The 18,185-nt window shown below is 33.5% G+C and overlaps 1 protein-coding gene across 1 annotated transcript in view; it reads left to right on the forward strand.

Moving 5' to 3' along the window:
- The window catches only part of ANKRD31 (ankyrin repeat domain 31), a 169,187-nt gene that overhangs the window by 26,486 nt on the left and 124,516 nt on the right, over positions 1-18,185 (forward strand). Inside the window, exons 8-11 of the mRNA XM_031966397.1 lie at positions 1,552-1,805; positions 4,677-4,804; positions 6,259-6,414; positions 12,774-12,916. Coding sequence (XP_031822257.1) covers positions 1,552-1,805; positions 4,677-4,804; positions 6,259-6,414; positions 12,774-12,916 — 681 coding nt within the window. The remainder of the gene's footprint in view (positions 1-1,551; positions 1,806-4,676; positions 4,805-6,258; positions 6,415-12,773; positions 12,917-18,185) is intronic.

The following is an 18,185-nucleotide window of genomic DNA, read 5'->3' on the forward strand; positions in this document are numbered from 1 at the left end:
GATGCTCATTAAAAGCTTCCCCACCCAAAGGTCTTTCTTCACTGACCATAAATGAGCTTGACCTAAGGAAAAATTGAGGAAGAGAATAAATGAATAGTTTCCTCCTCAACATGTCTGTGAAGACTTATTGCTCACTTTTACCTGGATAGGAATAGGAGAATTTATGATCAGGATTTTCTTGGAGCTTGGAAAGACATTAAGTATGTGTCTTTTTGGATGTGGAGTAGAGACAAACTAGATTGGTTTAGATGTCATGGATGATAGAACCATAATGGATAATTGGAAAAGACATAGCATGGTAGTAAGAAACTGTATTTGAGATCAGGAGATCTGTGTTTGAATCCCAACTTTGTTACTTATCATCTGTATGATGATGCAGGCAAATCATTGAACTTCCTTAGATCCCAGAGTCCTCATCTATAAAATGAAGAGTTTGAACTAGAAGGCCTCTGAAGACCTTTCCAGGTTTAAATATGATTCTGAGTTGTATAATGTGATGATTTACTGTTGAGGAGACAGATCACATTTTGGAATCAGGGCCAAGAGAATATCCATTCTTATCTAAAAAAATGTCTCATTTATGAGAATGTCTCATGTAAAGCGGCTTATGATGCTACTGTGAGAATTAACATGTGGGGATGTATGAACTTTTGATCTGACACATCATAAGAGCAGTTCTCAAACGTTTTGATTTCAGGATATGCTTACATTCTTTAAAAGTGAGAACTCTAAAGAGCTTCTGTTTATAGTTAGAGCTATATAATTATTTACCATATTAGAAAATGACACATAAAATTTAAAAAATTCAGTTCATTTAAAATTAGAATAAATTCTTTGTATGTTGCAATATTTTTATTAAAATAACTATTTTCCAAAATATCATTTAATGAAAAAAATAGAGCATTGTTTTGCATGTTTTTACAAATCTTTAATGTCTGGCTTAATAGAAGCAGCTAGATTTTCATATCTGCTTTTGCAGTCAATCTATATAGTATGTTAGTTTGAAATATGTGAAGAAAATCTGGTTTTACATAGATATGTAATTGGAAAAAGGAAGAATATTTTATTAGGAAAATAATAGCTTTAGTGTTATTTTGAAAATGGTTTTTACCTAGAAGACTCCCTAAAAGGGTTGCAAGGATGCTTCATGAATCCTCTGACTATACTTTGATAATCTGTATTATAGCATTTAACATAGTCTACTTATGTGTCTCTAGGTGAAACAGTTCTCTGTTTGCTCTTTTATCTCTATAACTTGATACAATATTACATTAAAGGAATGTAGAGTGACCCTACTTTCACTAATTCATTTCTTTTGAAAATCAAGACCGCTGCTATGATTATCTTACCTTAAGCTTTTTCTGAAATTTTAAAACGTATTTCCTGTATTGATAAAATGTTTTCCAACATATTTGTATTTTAAGTACATCTGTGTGCATACTTTTGGCTTAGAAAGAACATGCCAGGGAAACACAAATTAAACATTTTCTTTCAGGATTTTTTTTTAAAGATTTTTCAGTATTATTTATGACTGACTCCTTTTGCTTTTAGGATAAAGAATATACAAGTTCGTTTGGACAGGAAACCTTAGCACATCAAAATGTTGCCTGCTTTGATGCACTTAGTAAAGAGGGGAATTTAAATACCATGGAAAATAATACAGAAACTTCATACATGTTAAGGAGATCAGCCAGACTGAAAACAGTAAGAGCAGGAACTACCTCTAAGAATATAGATGAAGCATATAAAGTACCAGAAGAGATTCTGCAGAAAACAGATAGTACACTTCCAATTGAATATTTCAGGTATGCTGTAAAATTATAGTTTTTTTGTTGTTTTATTTTGTTGTTTTTTCCCCCTAGGCATTAGATCAGACTTACAGATAACTGTCCTTGAGGAGGATGACAGTTTTTGGTGGATCCAAAATATAGCAACAACATTGTTGTATTTTTTTTTCCTAAAGTGTATAGTCCTGTCTGAGTATAACGACCATTTTACCTTGGGCAAGTCGCTTAGCCACTTTGTGCTTTATGCCATTTTTTGGGTCATTTTTCAAATATTGTATTTTTTCCCAATGATGTGTAAAATATTTTTAATAAAAATTGGATTCAATATTCTTTCCCCTTCCTTCCCCTCTTCTTTTCCTGAGAAGGAAAACAATTAGATATAGATTGTACATGTGCAGTTTTATAAAATTTATCTCTATAATAATCATGTTGTAAAAACAAACACAGCCTCCCCAAAGTCCTGCCAAGAAAAATAAAGTTTAAAAAGGATGGTTCAGTCTCATTTAGAGTTCATCAGTTAGTTCCATGGAGATATATAAGATTTTTCATCATGAGGCCTTTAGAGTTGTTTTAGATCACTGAACAGCTGAAAACAGCTAAGTCATTCACAGCTGATCATCCTTGCAATATTGCTGTTAGAATGTATAATGTTTTCCTGGTGCTGTTCACTTCACTTTGCCTCAGATCATGTAAGTCCTCCCAGGTTTTTCTGAAAGCATCCTGCTCATCATTTCTTAAAGCTCAATTGTATTCCATTACAATCATATACTACAACATGTTTAGCCATTCCCCAATTGATGGACATTCCCTCAATTTCAAATTCTTTGCCACTATGAAAAGAGCTGCTATAAATATTTTTGTACATGGTTGAATCATTATTCTACCAACTGTGCATCAGTGTCTCAATTTTCACACAAATAATGCACAAATTTAGAGACATTGCCATACCAAATATTCATGTGGATTATTTGTGCCTGACCTATGATAGACCTAACCAAGCTCATATTGGTCTGTTCTACCACAATCTGTTACACTGTGCATCGATCCTAATATTGTGATGTCATTTTGGTTCTCTTTAAATACGAAAGATAATGAAAAAGTGTCCTACTTTTCTCACATCCCCTCCAAAATTTGTCATTTTTTTCTATTATATTAGCCAGTCTGATAGTTGTGTAAGGTGATACCACAGACTGGTTTAAATTTGCATTTCTCTAATGGTGTTTTAGAGCATTTTCATATGCCTATATATACCTTTTATTTCTTCATCTGAAAACTGCCTGTACATATCCTTTGATCATTTTTCAATTGGAGAATGACTTGTATTTTTATAAATTTGACCCAGTTCTTTATATATTTGAGAAATGAGCCCTTTATCAGAGAAACTTGCTGTAAAAATTTGTTCCTGGTAGTGGGATTTTCTTCTAATTTTGGCTACATTGCCTTTGTGCAAAACCTTTTTAACTGAACATAATTAAAATTATCCATTTTATATCCCATAATTCTCTCTATCTCGTTTGGTCACGAAGTTTTTTCTCTTATCCAATGTGACAGGTGAACTATTCCATGCTCCCCTGATTTGTCTAGGATATCACCCTTATGTCTAAATCATGTACCTATTTTGACTTTATCTTGGTATATACAGTGTGAGATGTTGATTTATACCTAGTTTCTGCAAAGTGGTTTTCTGTGGTCAGGTTCTTTTGTTTTTTGTTTGTTCTGTTTTCTATTATTTCTTGACTTTTAACTCCATGTTAAAGCTGGGTTCTTCTCCCACTGTTACAAGACTTAGGTTTTTTTTGCTACTGTTTTCAGAGTTAGCTCTGTGGGTCTGCAATCTCTTAGTTCTTTCAAGATTATATGATCTAAGAAGAGGTGCACTCATTGCCCTTCTGGTCTATGCTTTTGTCTGTGAATAGCTACAAAAGCTCTTTATTATTCTGGAATATTACTCAGCCTTCCTGATCCTACTAGTGCTGTTCCTCATCCTGGGACTGCATCTTGGAATCATATGTAGGCAATGCAATAGAATCCTGCTCCTAATACTATCAAAGGGTTCCTTGTAATCTCCTTCTGATCAATTGTTTGATCGCCTTACTTCCTGTAGGCTGAGTGCTCTGAAAAGACTACTGCCAACTCAGTCATCTCAAGGCCTGCTGCTGAGTTGTCTGCACTCCATCTCCACCCCAGGGAGTCAAACTTTGATTGTCAATCTCCCAAGATTTTTTTTTTCAGTCTTGGACTGAAATTTTTTTTCACCACATCCTTTTGTTGGGCTTGCTCCTCCAGAATTTGTTTTGAGGTGTTATTTTAATGTTGTTTGCAGATGAATTTGGAAGAATTCAGACAAATCCCTGCCTTTATTCTGTTCTCTTGGCTCCATCCCCTCCAGGATTAATCTAGATCACTTTCTAAGGCTTAAATTATAGAGGAGGTGCTGTGATGCATTAGTAGGAATTCCCAATTCTAGTGAAATTCCAGGTTCAGTCCCTATCTTTGTGTTGAGATTCTTGCTGAGTACTTTTTGTATTACATACTGCAAATAGACTGTGTTCTTTTCATTGACAATGGATCTTTAGAACAAATATTAGGGGGTGATGGTAACATAGAAGAGTGAGCTTTAATCCTTAGGTAATGAATCATATTTAGTTGAGGGGGCTGAAGAATTCCTATAACTGATACAGAGAGGGATAGTTTAGGAATATAGGTGGGAAGCTTAGGAAGACTACATGCTTTCTGAGAGATTCTTTTTTGCTTTGTTCTTAAAACATCTTAGTTGACTTTCTTTAAGCTTTAAAATTTCTACCAAAATCTAGTATGATAAATTCAGTGCTGTTTATAAAAAAGAGAAATGTTACATTAAATTTTTAAAAATCACATTTATTTTCCTAGAATACAAGATTCTGCTTTTCAGAATACCAGTGATGAGAAGTCTGTGGAATGGAGCAAAAACCAGTTTTTATCTGCTTATAACTGTGATGAGGAAGAGATAATAAAGAGCAGAAGAACAACAAAAAACAGTAAGTTTCATTTTGAATATCTATTTGTTCAAATGATCTGCTTCTGATAGAATGGTCAAAGGACCCCTTTTCAAAAGCAGCAGAATTTAGTAACAAGCCATATTTCCCTTTCCTGTGTACATTACTATTTTTTTTAACCTATTTCCACCCCTCCCCTCATTCTTTCAGAAAAGAAAATTTCTAAGTAACTACAGAGTAAACAGTATTAGTCCATAGTTCATGTAAAAGCAATTTTGGGTATTTTAAAATAGTAACAGAGAATATTAATGGATAGTATCAAAACAAGGTTTTATAGTATGATAGTACTCAACTACTATTTATAGCAACAGAATCACTTCTATGCTTAAGTACTCTGTGAAGATTTGAAATGTGATAGTGAACTACAGGAAATTCAGCTAAAAAACCAGTCTGTTCACTTGAGTTGACATTCTGAAAGTAAAAGCCATATTCATTTGTTTAGGCCTAGATAGGTTGGTAAGACTTTTGGAAGAACTGAATCAAGGCTTCTTAAGATAATCAGTTTAGGAGGCCACTTAAGGCTTCATATTCTCAAAAACAGGATTACTATTTTATCATTCAAAGTAAAGTAGAAAATTGAAATAATACATTTAGAATTCTTTCTACTTGGTTCAAGGAATTAGATTTGTCTCTTAGATTAGGATCGGGGCCAATGAAATAATATAATATTTTTAAAGTGCTGTGCAAATGCTGTTAGTGATAATTTAGCTATTAACAGTACTTCTTCAGTATTTAAGAAAAAAGAGACTTTTTTTTTTTTTGTGGATCTTTTAGAAGTTATTTAACATTTTTTTCAGGGACCTTTGAGAGATTTTCTTTCGTTGCATAATGAGAAGGTAGCATGTCATTGGGAATAAAAGTCTGATCCTGAAATCAAGAAGATCTGGCTTTGATTCTTAACTAGCACATATTATCTGCGTGACCAAAGACAAGTCACTTAATTCTTCATTGTCTTTAAGCTACTTTCTAAAAGTATGCTACAGATGAGTTGAGTTGCCAGCCTGCCTTGGTAGAAGAATTTTTACCTGAACTTTTTACACTGAAATTTCCTTACATGCATGAAATCACAAGTCTAAAGCTAAACAAATGAAAGAACATATAATATTTTGCTCTTAATGTTGTAATTTAATTGTGCTTAATGATTTAAATAGTCTATTTATTTTAAATAAAAAAATTATTTATTTTGTTGTCAGAACATTTAAGGATATTTTTAAAGAGCAAAACTGCACTGAAATAAAATAAACTAGTTCTTTTAAACTTTCTGATTCAAGAACAAGGCAAATCCATTCCAGAACTTCTTAACTGGGTTCTGAATTGTGCATGTTGCCTTCTTTAGCTCAAAGAATTTTTTTGCCCTCTGATTCAAACAGATCAGTGGTTATTTTTGTTTACTAGAAATTTGGTGTGCTTTTTTTCTTATTTTCATCTATTTATAGGAAAAAGTCACAGGAACATTTCAAAACTTTCAAGTATTAATCGAAGAGACATCTATGGAGAATCACCTCTACATAAAGCTGCTCAGGGAGATGATTCTGCTCTTGTCAAGAAATATATAAAACTAGGTGGAAATATAAACTTGCCAGATTATGCTGGTAAGTTTTACTCTCAAGTCAAGCTAAGAAGACTCATGGCTCATCGTGTGATGTGCTTTGTAGTTTCTTGTTGAATCATATGTGAAATGGCCTCTTCCCTCAAGGATCTGACAATCTGGTGTAAAGGGATAGATGAAGCAGAGATATAAATCATATATATATATATATATAATATTAAATATAAGTGCATAAGATAAGTTTAATTGCTTTGAAAAATTCAAGGTAGGCTTCATGAATTTCAATAAACAAGGCAAAGCTGAAAATTGATATTATACATTTTGCTTTTTGTCAGATTTTTCTGGAGAGTTTTCTAAACTGTTTACTTCCATTTGATTGAGAAACTAGGTTTAAATTTCTAGGAATAGTACTTTGTGTATTGTTGAAAGAGAACTGGATCTGGAGTCAGAGGACCTAGCTTTTCTCGGGTTCAAATTCTAAATTTGAATATAGATTCAAATCTTGAATCTACTACAGTGTTACCTTGGAAAATCACATATTTTATGGGTCTCAGTTTTCCATGTATAAAATGAGATTATTGGACTAAAGGTTCAAATTCAAAACTAACTCAAAGGTTCCTTTTAGCTCTAAAACCATATTGTTACCAAGGGCAAAGTTCTTTGATTACTTTTTTAACAGCAGCTCCTTAGGGAAAAGTGACCAAGGATCTTACACAAATACAATCTTCCCCACACAGGTCTTAAGATAATAATAATAATAGTGAAGAACAGCAACAATCACAAAACCCACAATTATTTTTTCTCTCCTGTCATAGCTATAAAATTATGTTAACCCTATGATATTTTTTGTCCTGATTTCTACTATGGTTTCAGATGTTTGTCTCTCAGCTACTGTTTTGAGAGAAGCCATACTTTTGTACTTTTGAAAATCACATTTTTCTTATTCAACAAAACAAAACAAAAAAAACTTATTTAATTCACCTAAATTAGTGCCGCTAATAACTTATTATATTTTATATATAGAACATCCTTCCTCAGTGTCTAAGGTTTTCTCCTAGACTTCTTGGCCTCTGCTTTCCCTGGATCATTTTTACATTTATGTAGACTGCTTGATAGAATGTTTCTGCTGCCCCTCATCTAGGATCTCTGGGAAAATGTGTAAATGTGAAGACTTGACATGCATCAGCAAAGTTACATATTGTAATTTTATAGATTGTGAGATGATTGACCATTTTTTTCTGGTAATTCACTGATTTCTAACTTCCTTAAAGGTTTTTGATCACTTTAAAAATCATTTCCATGTAGTTATTTAAATTTCATTCAGCTCTTTTTCACAATGTCATCTTTCTCTTTATTGAAGGACTGACAAATATGCCCTCTTTGAATTTAACTTTAGTGATACTTGGAGATTAATTTTCAAATAAACAAAACCTACATAGTTTTTATCAGTCATTTTTACAAAATTTTTCATTATAGCAAGTTTAATGAGCAATTGTAAGAAAAATTTTCAAGAGTCATCAGTGATTGGTCTACTACATTTTTCTTTTCTGGAATCAGTTCTTCTCTTTGAAGCCATTAAAATATATAGTGACTTTTCATATTTCTATTATTCTATTCACACACAAAAACAAACATTTGGTAGAGGATAGGAAGAGAGATTTGACCTGTATTTCATTGGACTAGGTAATGCCCAAGTGAGGAAACTCCATTAATACAGATCATTTTCTTTTTTATGACTTACAGTCTGAGAATTGCATAGAATGGAGAGGCTAAATGACTTGCCTACAATTTTACAGCTATTATCTGTCATTGGTGAGACTTGAACCCACTTGTAATATGAGTAAAATAGCAGTCCTGTTATTAAGATCCCTACAGATATACCAAGTTTTTTTTATACTTAATGCTTCTTTAGAGAAGTTTCAAATTTTGGAAATATTTTGGTGCCTTCTCTCTTATAGGAATTCCATTCTTTTCATCTAATGGCTAAAAATTCAGCCTGACTTTTGGAGAAGTTAATATCATGAATAAAGGTCATTTAGACCATTTTCATTTGTTAAGTGACAAACTGAGGATGGCAAGGTTACTTCAAATGGGGAGAATTAAGCACATTTCTTGTCTCCTACCTTGCTTCATAGTCTGAAAAATTAACTTCATCTTCATTCAGATTCCAAATTTTGGGTGAAACAGTGACTAGAGAGTTAGACCTGGAATCTGGGTGACCTTAGTTCAAATCTGCCTCAGAGACTTACTAACTATATAACTAGCCAAGTCATTTAACCTCTGTTTGTCTCAGTTTCTTCATATATAAAATAGGGACAATAATATCACCAACCTAACAGAATTATGAGAATAACATGAGTTATATTTATAAAGTATTTTGCAAACCTTAACCTTATTATCTGTCCTATTAATCTAGATAGTTCTTTAGAGATTACATGATATTTTTAGACTTGAAGGTAATCCGTGATATATTTCTTAAGCAAAAATAGCAATTTGTTGAATGGTCTTTTTGTTCTCTCCAAATCATAGGAACCACAGCCGGCGTGTGACAAGATCCATGTATTCATCCAGTTAGTAGTTTAGCACAAGTAATACAGCACAAGTGAAGGGCCCATGCGTTATCTTGACCAGCAACTAAATAGTTAATATGTTTTAAAGTAATGTTTTGTCTGAGATTTTAAAGTTATATAACATTATAGAAAATATTCAGATGATTACACATTTAGGAGATGTATTTTGAATTTGAAAAATGCAAAGCAAATGGGCAAAACACTTGAGGAAAAAAGGGTGAGAAACAGTAATGATATTTACCAAATAATGACTAGTATACAACTATAAGAACGTTAGAAACACATTGAGAATATCATTGTGTAAATGAACATATATGAAAATATCACTCTGCTCTGTCCCACAGCTTATAAATTGATATTTTATATAGCATGCAAGAACAAGCCCACTAATGATTTATTCCTACCCTGCTTCCATCACCTCTGTATTCTGAACTTAATCATACTATATTACCACCTCACCTTGCACAATGTGTATCAAAATTTATGTCCCTCAGTAATGGTGAATAATAAAGAAATTCTATTTGCATTTTAAAAAATATAAGCATTAAAAGATATGCCAAGAAATTTTCATGTGATAAAATTTAAAAAGTGGATTTTGGGGGACTAGCAGCACCTGGGAAATTGTGGGTAGGATTAGGGATAAAAGTATTTCCTCTTCAGTGATTATCTCCAAGGACATGAAGACTTTTCATTTCTATGGAACCCTTCTACCATAAGGTGTTTTTTAGTGCACGACTCATCCCTCATGGAAAATTAAAATCTTTTCTGTTTGGTTATATATATAGTAAGAAAGTCTCACAGACCAGTGATTTATATACATTCAGGTCAAGGGAAATTGATAGAATCTAGACATTTGATTCAAGGAAACTATCAGAATAGGAAGACAAGCAAATTAGGCCAAAGAGAACCTCAGAGCTGGAAGGAACATCTTAGGCTATGTATTAGCCTAACCTCTATCTGAAAAAGGAGAATCTGATTTTGATAATCCAAGAAGTATCCAGCTTTTGATTGAAGATTTTAGCATGGGAGAACATATTGCTTCTCGAGGTAATCTCTTCCAACTATTGTATATCTCAAGTCTGACAATAAGGAAGGTTTTTCCATACATAAAGCTGAATTCTATATCTTTGTGACTTTTATCTATAGATGCTAAATCTTTTGTCTGGGACTAAACCCAATAAATTGAATCACTTTTTTACATAATAGTCTCAAATACTTAAAGACAGTTATCATAGCTGTCTTAAGTCTTCTTTTCTTCAAGTTATATATCTACTCTCATGCCTTGTTTGGCATGATTTCGAGTCCATTGACCATGTGTATTTTCTTCTTCTTAATTCTAATTCTAATTCATCAATACTATCCTAAAATGTGTTGTCTAGAACTTAACACTTTACTCTATATGTGATGTTACCACAATTGAGTGCAACAGAACTCTAATCTCCTTAATCCTTAACATTCTGCTGCAATTTTAGACTTGTTCAGTTATTTCAGCCATATCTGACTTTTTGTAACCACATTTGGGGTTTTCTTGGCAAAGATACTGGAGTGACTTGCCATTTGACCTCATGTTTTCCTGACTCAGGTCCAATGCTCTATTCACTACACCATTTGGCTTCCTTTAGACTTAAGAAAATATAAAATTATGTTAACTTTTTTGACTTACATCTCACATACTGTTAATTGTATTGATATTACAATCTACTTGAAAAAACAACACCTTAGATATTTTCTAAACAAACTACTCTCTAGGTACATTAAGATGGAGATCTTCTAATGTCTGATTAATTTTTAAAATCTAAATGTAGGACCTAAATTTGTCCTTATTAAATTTTAGTTCATTAAATTGTCTATCTTTGTAACTTGTGAATATCTTTTGGTTTCAGCCTCTGTCATCTACCTCATTAGTCATTTACAAACTTGATAAACCATCTTTATCCAAATGTAATGGGTTGAAACTGAGTTGATGCACTGAGGTCCGAGCACTTAAGGCTAATTATCAAGTGGACAATACTCTATTAGCATATGCTTGGAGAAAGAATGGCCCTGCCCACTGCTCTGTGCTGGTTTGATCTGTTTGGCTTATAGAGAGGATTTAGAGGGTGGAGTGAGAAAGCTGGAGTCACTCCTGGCGAATTCATGTTGTGATTCCTCTCACTTCTTGTGGCCATTCTGTTCACATCCTAAAAGAATAAAGATCAAGGACTTTTGCTGATCCTGACTTGCTGATTCTAAAGTATTCAGGGTGCTAATGTGGTCTTCACATTCAAATCATGGGCAAAGGTGCTAAACAGCACAGAGTCAAATGCTGACCCCTAAGACACTGTAATAGAGATCTCATTTGAAGGTGACAAAGATCCATTAAGGAAAGGCTTTTCCCTTCTCACAGTCATATATAGGATTCAGTGACTTCAGTTCAAAGGCAGACAGATGCTCTTGCTCTTAACCCCTAGTTTTTCTCAGGATTTCAACTCCACATCCATAAATGTTTCTTCTTTTCTTTCCTGTCCAAAGAATATTTTCTTTGCCAGAGAAACAGGCAGAACAAAAATTAAGTAATTCTGTGACCAGTTATTACGTTCACTGCAAGGAACAATCTTATTGCTTCTTTAATCCTTCCCCCTCCCTCCCCCCCCAATATAGCTACAATTCTTTGTCCTATATACAATCATAGATTTACAGCTCTATGAGACCTAACAGTTATGTCACTGATTTCAGCTCTTATTTTATAGATAAGAAAACCAAGGCACTGAGAGGTTAAGTGAATTACTTAGGGTCACACTTATAGTAAATCTCTGAGATAGGATTTGAGTTTCATTCTGTCCATCAAGCTATCTCCAGGATGGAGTGAAAGTGCAGGTCAAGAGAATTGGAGATGACCAGCTGGTCATCTCAGAGGTTTGGGTATCTGAAGAGACACCAACATGCATATTGAAGTTCCTATATCTGAGGGCAAGGGGTTGGGGTGGAGAAAACTATAAGCCAAATGATGAAATCTTTGAGAAAGGAATTGCCATTATGGAGGAAGAGGTAAGATGGCATTCAAAGAAGTTAATATGATATTAGACTGATTTAAGAGAGGCATTGTCTGTTATAACCTGATCAGACCAAATGTGGAATATTGTGTTTAGTTCTAGGTGCTGAAGAAAAGGAAGCCCAGAGAAGCAGCAGGAGCCCAGCTGTTTGCTAGAAACTGAAATAAAATGATCTTTATTCTGAAATAAAGCATTATGGAAAAAAAAAGTCTTATACTTACTTTAGTTGTTGACTCATTATCTCTTACAATACAACATACAAAGAAATCATCCCTAACATAGAATTAGAGAATGTTGGAGCTGCAAAAGGAACCTTAGAGATGCTTTAGTTCAATTCTTTCAATCAGTGAAGGCATGAAGACCCAATACAATGATGAAGGCATTTTTTTTTAGGTCACATGACTTGCTAATTCATAGCTGATTTCCTGTCCACTTCTCATTCCTCTACACCCTATATAAGTTGTGAAGTTGTGTTTTATTTTCTTGTTTAAAAATCCATTTAGTAGATTTATTTGTATTTAAAATTCAGCAAACCTCTTAAGACTGATAAGGCATCTGAAAATGTTTTACTTTTTTTTTTCTGTTAAAGCTAGAAACACTGTCAATAGTACACCTCTAGGTAGACAGGATTTGATCTTTAATAGAATTGAATGAACCAAATAATAGCAAGGTGCTTTTATACAAATTACTTTCCATATCAAAACTATTTTTTAAGAAGAGAAAACATAAGCTCAGTAGTTAGCTTTAAAAAAGATTAAGATGCCAGGTGTAAACATATTGATTTTCCTTTGGTACAATAGGCTGGACCGCGCTTCATGAGGCAAGTGTGAATGGATTTTATAAGACAGTCCTTGAACTGTTAAAAGGCGGAGCCGATGTAAATTGCAAAGGGATGAAACAAATCACCCCAATATATGATGCTGTGTTAAATGGGCATTATAAGGTACTGAAAATGTTTCTCTTTCAGAGATGAATCCTACAATTAATGGGCTTTTAAAATCAAAATGACCAGTCTATAAAATGTTTTTTCCATTGTCATTTCATTATTAACTTAAAATACTTAAATACTTAGAACTGAACACTTAAGAATATCCATCTGATCCCAGATCTCCCATTTTGCAGATGAGGAAATTGAGGAATTAAATAATATGTCTGTTGTCTTACAGATCATACAATAATTGGGATTTCAACCCTTTGTCTCCATAGCTGGAGTTCTTGCTACCATAACATACTATTTCTTCAGTACTTCAAGGAACCATAATTTAATTGATTTGAGAGTTCTTCACTGATAAGAGTTATAAATCCTTCATGACTTGGTAGTAAATTTTCATGAGCCACAGTGCTTAAAAAAATGACCAGTTGGTTAAACCTAACAGTGATAAAACTTAAGCTTAGTAGTCACTCAACATTTATTAAGCATTTATGTTCCAGGTGCTGTGCTAAGTCCAGGTAATAAAAAGAAAGCCAACTAGTCTCTATTCTCAAGGAATTCACTGTTTAATGGAGGAGACAACATGAGAACACTATGTACAAACAAGATAATATACAGTATAAATTAGAGATAATAGAAGGCATAAGCATTAATGATTAAACATTGTTAGAAATTTCACTTTGCTGTCATGGTCTTCAAGAATCCAAGGTTCTCTCTTTACCAGTAGTTGTCATAGAGTGGTCCAGAAACCCTTTAACAGGGTTCACAATGTCAAAACTTTTCATTTCAATTTCTAACATGGTAAATAACAAAAGATATAAGCTCCATAAAGAAAATCTCTTTGATGAGGGCTTTCAGTATTTTTTAAGAGTACAAAAGGGTCTTGAGACCAAAAAGTGAGAACAATTTTTTGGAGCACCATTGAAGGAAGATTTTTAATAGAGGGTCAACAACATTTGTAGAATTTATGGCATTTATAGAATAATTTTATTCATATTATTTGATGCTTCCAATAAGTTACGTTACTGAATATCAGAATTTGGTGATGAAAACTCAAGAATGGTTTGAAGGGTAAATTACAAATTGCAAGCTTTTAAGTACTCATAGTACAGAGGAAGATTCTGATCTAAGCTTTTATATTATATATAAACAACCATTCAGAATGGATGCCCCAGAAGGGTGATTGAGTAATTACAGGAACCTTTTTCTTTCCACTTTGTTTCTGTAATCTGTCCCCTTTTTCTTTTGACTAACTGCTTTTAAAATCACTATTTGACCTCATTTTGCTTCTCATCTAACTTCAGTTCTCTAGATCAGATATTTACAACAGAAGCCCTTTCCTCATTCCAGTTCTAGTGACAAAATATTCAGTATAACTTCAGCTTCATTTTCCTTTGAAATGTGAATTAATTCTGCTTTACTTCTTCATGTACAAAGATCTATTACTTAGTAAATGTAGTAACGTTTTGCCCACTGTCTGCTTTCTTGTTACTAACATTGAGCAAACAAATCTAACTTTGAAGAATTCCTTCTAGGACCACAGGGCAGAGTTTCTCGGTTCTTCATCAAGACATGTAGTTGGAGCAGGTTTAATCCAAGCTAGGAGCCTTGTCTCTACTGAAAAGGGTTAGGCTACCTTTTCTTAAACCCTTTATTTATTCCTCTTACTCTGAGGAGAGAATGCTTTCTAGGCCTGAGTTAGTGTCAAATGAAGAATAGTGGATGGTGTGAAAAAGAATAATGTACATAATGAAACTGGAGAAGTAAGTTGGAACAAGTTTATAAAGGTCTTTAATTACCAAATAGAGGAGGATGCATTTCTTTCTTGAAGCAATATGGCACTATAGGGGCTCATTAGCTAGGAGTGACATTCTTAGATCTGGAAATACTACTTTGGCATTTAAGTGAAAGATCAGTTGAAGAGGGTAGAGATATAGTAGGGTTAATTAGGATGCTCTTAAAATAATACAGAAGAGATCTAGAGTGGTGGCCTTGTGAGTAAAGAGACATTGTGGAGATAGAATTAATAAAATGTGGCAATTGACTGGATATATGGACAAAGAGAGAGTGAAGAGTCATGGATGATTCCAACATTGTGCATCTGGAAGTGTTCTGATATCTTCATCATAGGTAGAGAAGTTCAGAAAAGAGAGTTCTTGAGGAACGATAATGAGTTCTCTTTTGGACATGTTGAGTTTGAGGTGTTTATACAGTATGTAGTTTGAAATGCCTAATAAGCAGTTGGTAATTTGGACAACTAGGTGACAGACCTGGAATCTGGAAGATTCATTTTCCTAAGTCCAAAACCAGCTTCAGACCCTTATTGATGAGTGACCTTGGGCAAGTCACTTAACCCTGTTTGCTTCAGTTATTCATCTTAAAATGAACTGAAGAAGGAAATGGCAAACCGCTCTAGTATCAATGACAACAACAAAAACCAACCCCAGTGGGGTCATAAAGAATCACATTGAATAAAGATATGGTTGCTCATGGCACAACAGACATAATTGAATTAGGATGAGCTATAGTAGATCTCATCTATCACCTAGTGATCAAGTCACCACTGGCTGAAGAGAAGGACTATAGGAAACTTGAAATGAAAAGACCAAAACGTTACAAAAATTGGATTAACCTCTGTTACTGTCTGTATTCTAACTTCTAAATCTTGTATAGATTCACTTGACTTTTAATCCTGTTTAGCAACTAGTCTTATTCATTATTTCAGTTACTGGATTAGCAAACACTCTGGTACAAACCTGACATGGAATTTGTTGTTGTTGTTCTTAACTTTTAGCTTGTTCTCATGACCTGGATTTTGCCTTCTTGGTGCAAAGCAGGGATTATTTCAAGGACAACCATTCAGAATGTTTCCATATTGCAAGTGTTTCTAATTGCTGTTAGATTAGCATTATTTTAGGCAGAACTTGACTGTATTCATCTTTCAAATAGTTAAAGAAAACCATCATGTTTTCCTTGTATCTTCTATTCTTCAGGCAAAGCAGCTCTAATTTCTTTGAATGACATCTATGGAATGATTTAAAGTCTTTTCATCATCCTGATCACTCTTGTATATGTGAACTGTAGCTTTAAGGTTGTAGTAGATGAATATTAATAGTAGTACATAATGCAGAATATTATTTATACTATATATTACATATAGTATCTTCCGTATGCCAATTGTTATGCTAAGTGCTTTACAAATATTATGTCATTTAATCTTCACAATAGCCCTGGAAGGGATAGGTGCAATAACTCATGAAAGTTTCCTCAGGATAGAGAGTATTATAGTATTATCAACACCTTTGTATTTATGCAAACTAATATTATAGTTTTTGTGCTATCGTCTCTTCATCTTGTCTACAAAGATATTTTGGATAGTAATTTCATTGACTGAAATCCAAGTATGTAACACTTTTGGTACTACTTTGATTTAACAACCCTGTTAAGAAAGAAAATGAGGTTATTCTGCCATGACTTATTCTTGAACCCATGCTGGTTCATAATGAAAATTGCTTTCTTTTCAAACTATTCAAAAACTTAAAAAAAAATAAGGTATTGTAGCATTTTTATTAGAAAGGAAAGTTGAGCACACTGACTTAGAGATTGAAACATCAATTTCCCCTAAATCGATTCCTATGATAAATATTATTGTTCCTTAATGAAATTATTTCAAATAGGAAAAATAATAACAGTATCGATTGTTAGACCTGAAGTCAGGGAGAGTGTTCTTCCTGTGTTCCAATTTGAACTCAAACTTACTGGCTGAGTGATCCTGGGCAAGTTACTTCACCCTCTTTGAAGATCTTCTAAATTTTCAAATCTCAGTTTATTGTTCATCCCTGTATTTCAATACAATTATCATCACAGATGATGAACTATCTCAATCCTAGGGAAATACTATCTATCAGTGAGAACTGCTAGACTGCTGTCTATGGTACTGAAGCAACTATACACCAAGGATTCTGACCCATGCACCAGAAATAAATAGTACCTCCCCCTCTAACACAAACTATTCTATCCTCCACAGTATTTGCTTCCTCAGAGTGACAGCAGTTTTATTTCTTTTTAGAGAAACAGATCGGCTTCATCTATGAAACTTGGGAAGAATGCAATCCCTTCCATCCCTTATTGGATATCTTAGCACTAGATCTCTAATCAGAATACTGGACATTTTTTTCTTCAGAGTAATAGCTCTGATAGATTTAACTATGCATATATACTTCATATTCTTCAGGAACCTGATTTACTAAGAAACTTTATTCTTAAGAATCTGTGCTGATGCCTCTCCCCTGGAATCATGAGTCATATGTTCACTTCCCCTATATTAGTTCAGATTAGATATGTCCATATGTGTCATGGTAGATATTAAACTTATTCAGTGTTAGGAAAACCTGGTTTTAGGTCTACTCCCCACCACTGCAATTAGGCAATCAAGAGAGGAACTTAAATTTTCCAGTGTTTTTGACAACTCCCTAAGACTGTAAGTTGTAGAGGAAATACCAGCCTGCATTGGAAGACAGAGTTTTCTCACTCAGAATTTCATTATATTAATGAAATCACAGCTCCAGTCCCATCCTTATTCTAGAATTGTCTTGTTTTACATATCTTTAGGATATGGGAATTACTTTGTGGCATCCTCCTTGGTAAATTTGTATCTGAAAAAGTGTAGGAAATTGATGACTAATTCATTTGCATAATGATCTTTGATAAACATTGTCTCTCATAGAAGTTTAGATTTCTCCCTAAATCACAAGATTGTTAGGATTCACTTAGATTTTAGTGACAGGAACTACCTAGGGGACAGATAGCAGCTGTCATAGTAGAAGATCTTTTTTCCTATAGTGTATTTTAGTTTTTTTTTTTTTGTACATTGTTTTTGTAAACTACATACTCTGTTATTCTTTTCTCCATTTTGCAATTCAGGAAAATGAGACAGATGCAAAAGGAAATAAAAGGAGTTGGAGTACTAGATTACTAGTTGGTTGACTTTAGAGCTTTCAGTTTGATTCTTGAATTCCCCAAGCATATTGCTTTATGGGAACAGTGCTTGAATCCTTTATCTTCATATTTAAATAGTATTGTCCATCCATGAATGTAGTAAGTATATTACCAACCAATATATTAACAATATAACCAAGGTGAGTCTATAACAACGGGTTGTTCAGGGGAGAAAGCTTATAAATGAAGCAAGACTTCATTCAGAGAGTAGTTATGAAGATTCATTAAAATGTCTGTTCAGGAGAAAAAATTGTATTCACACATATACATATATGGGTATATT

This window comes from Sarcophilus harrisii, chromosome 1 (assembly GCF_902635505.1).
Source record: "Sarcophilus harrisii chromosome 1, mSarHar1.11, whole genome shotgun sequence".
Taxonomy (NCBI): Eukaryota; Metazoa; Chordata; class Mammalia; order Dasyuromorphia; family Dasyuridae; genus Sarcophilus; species Sarcophilus harrisii.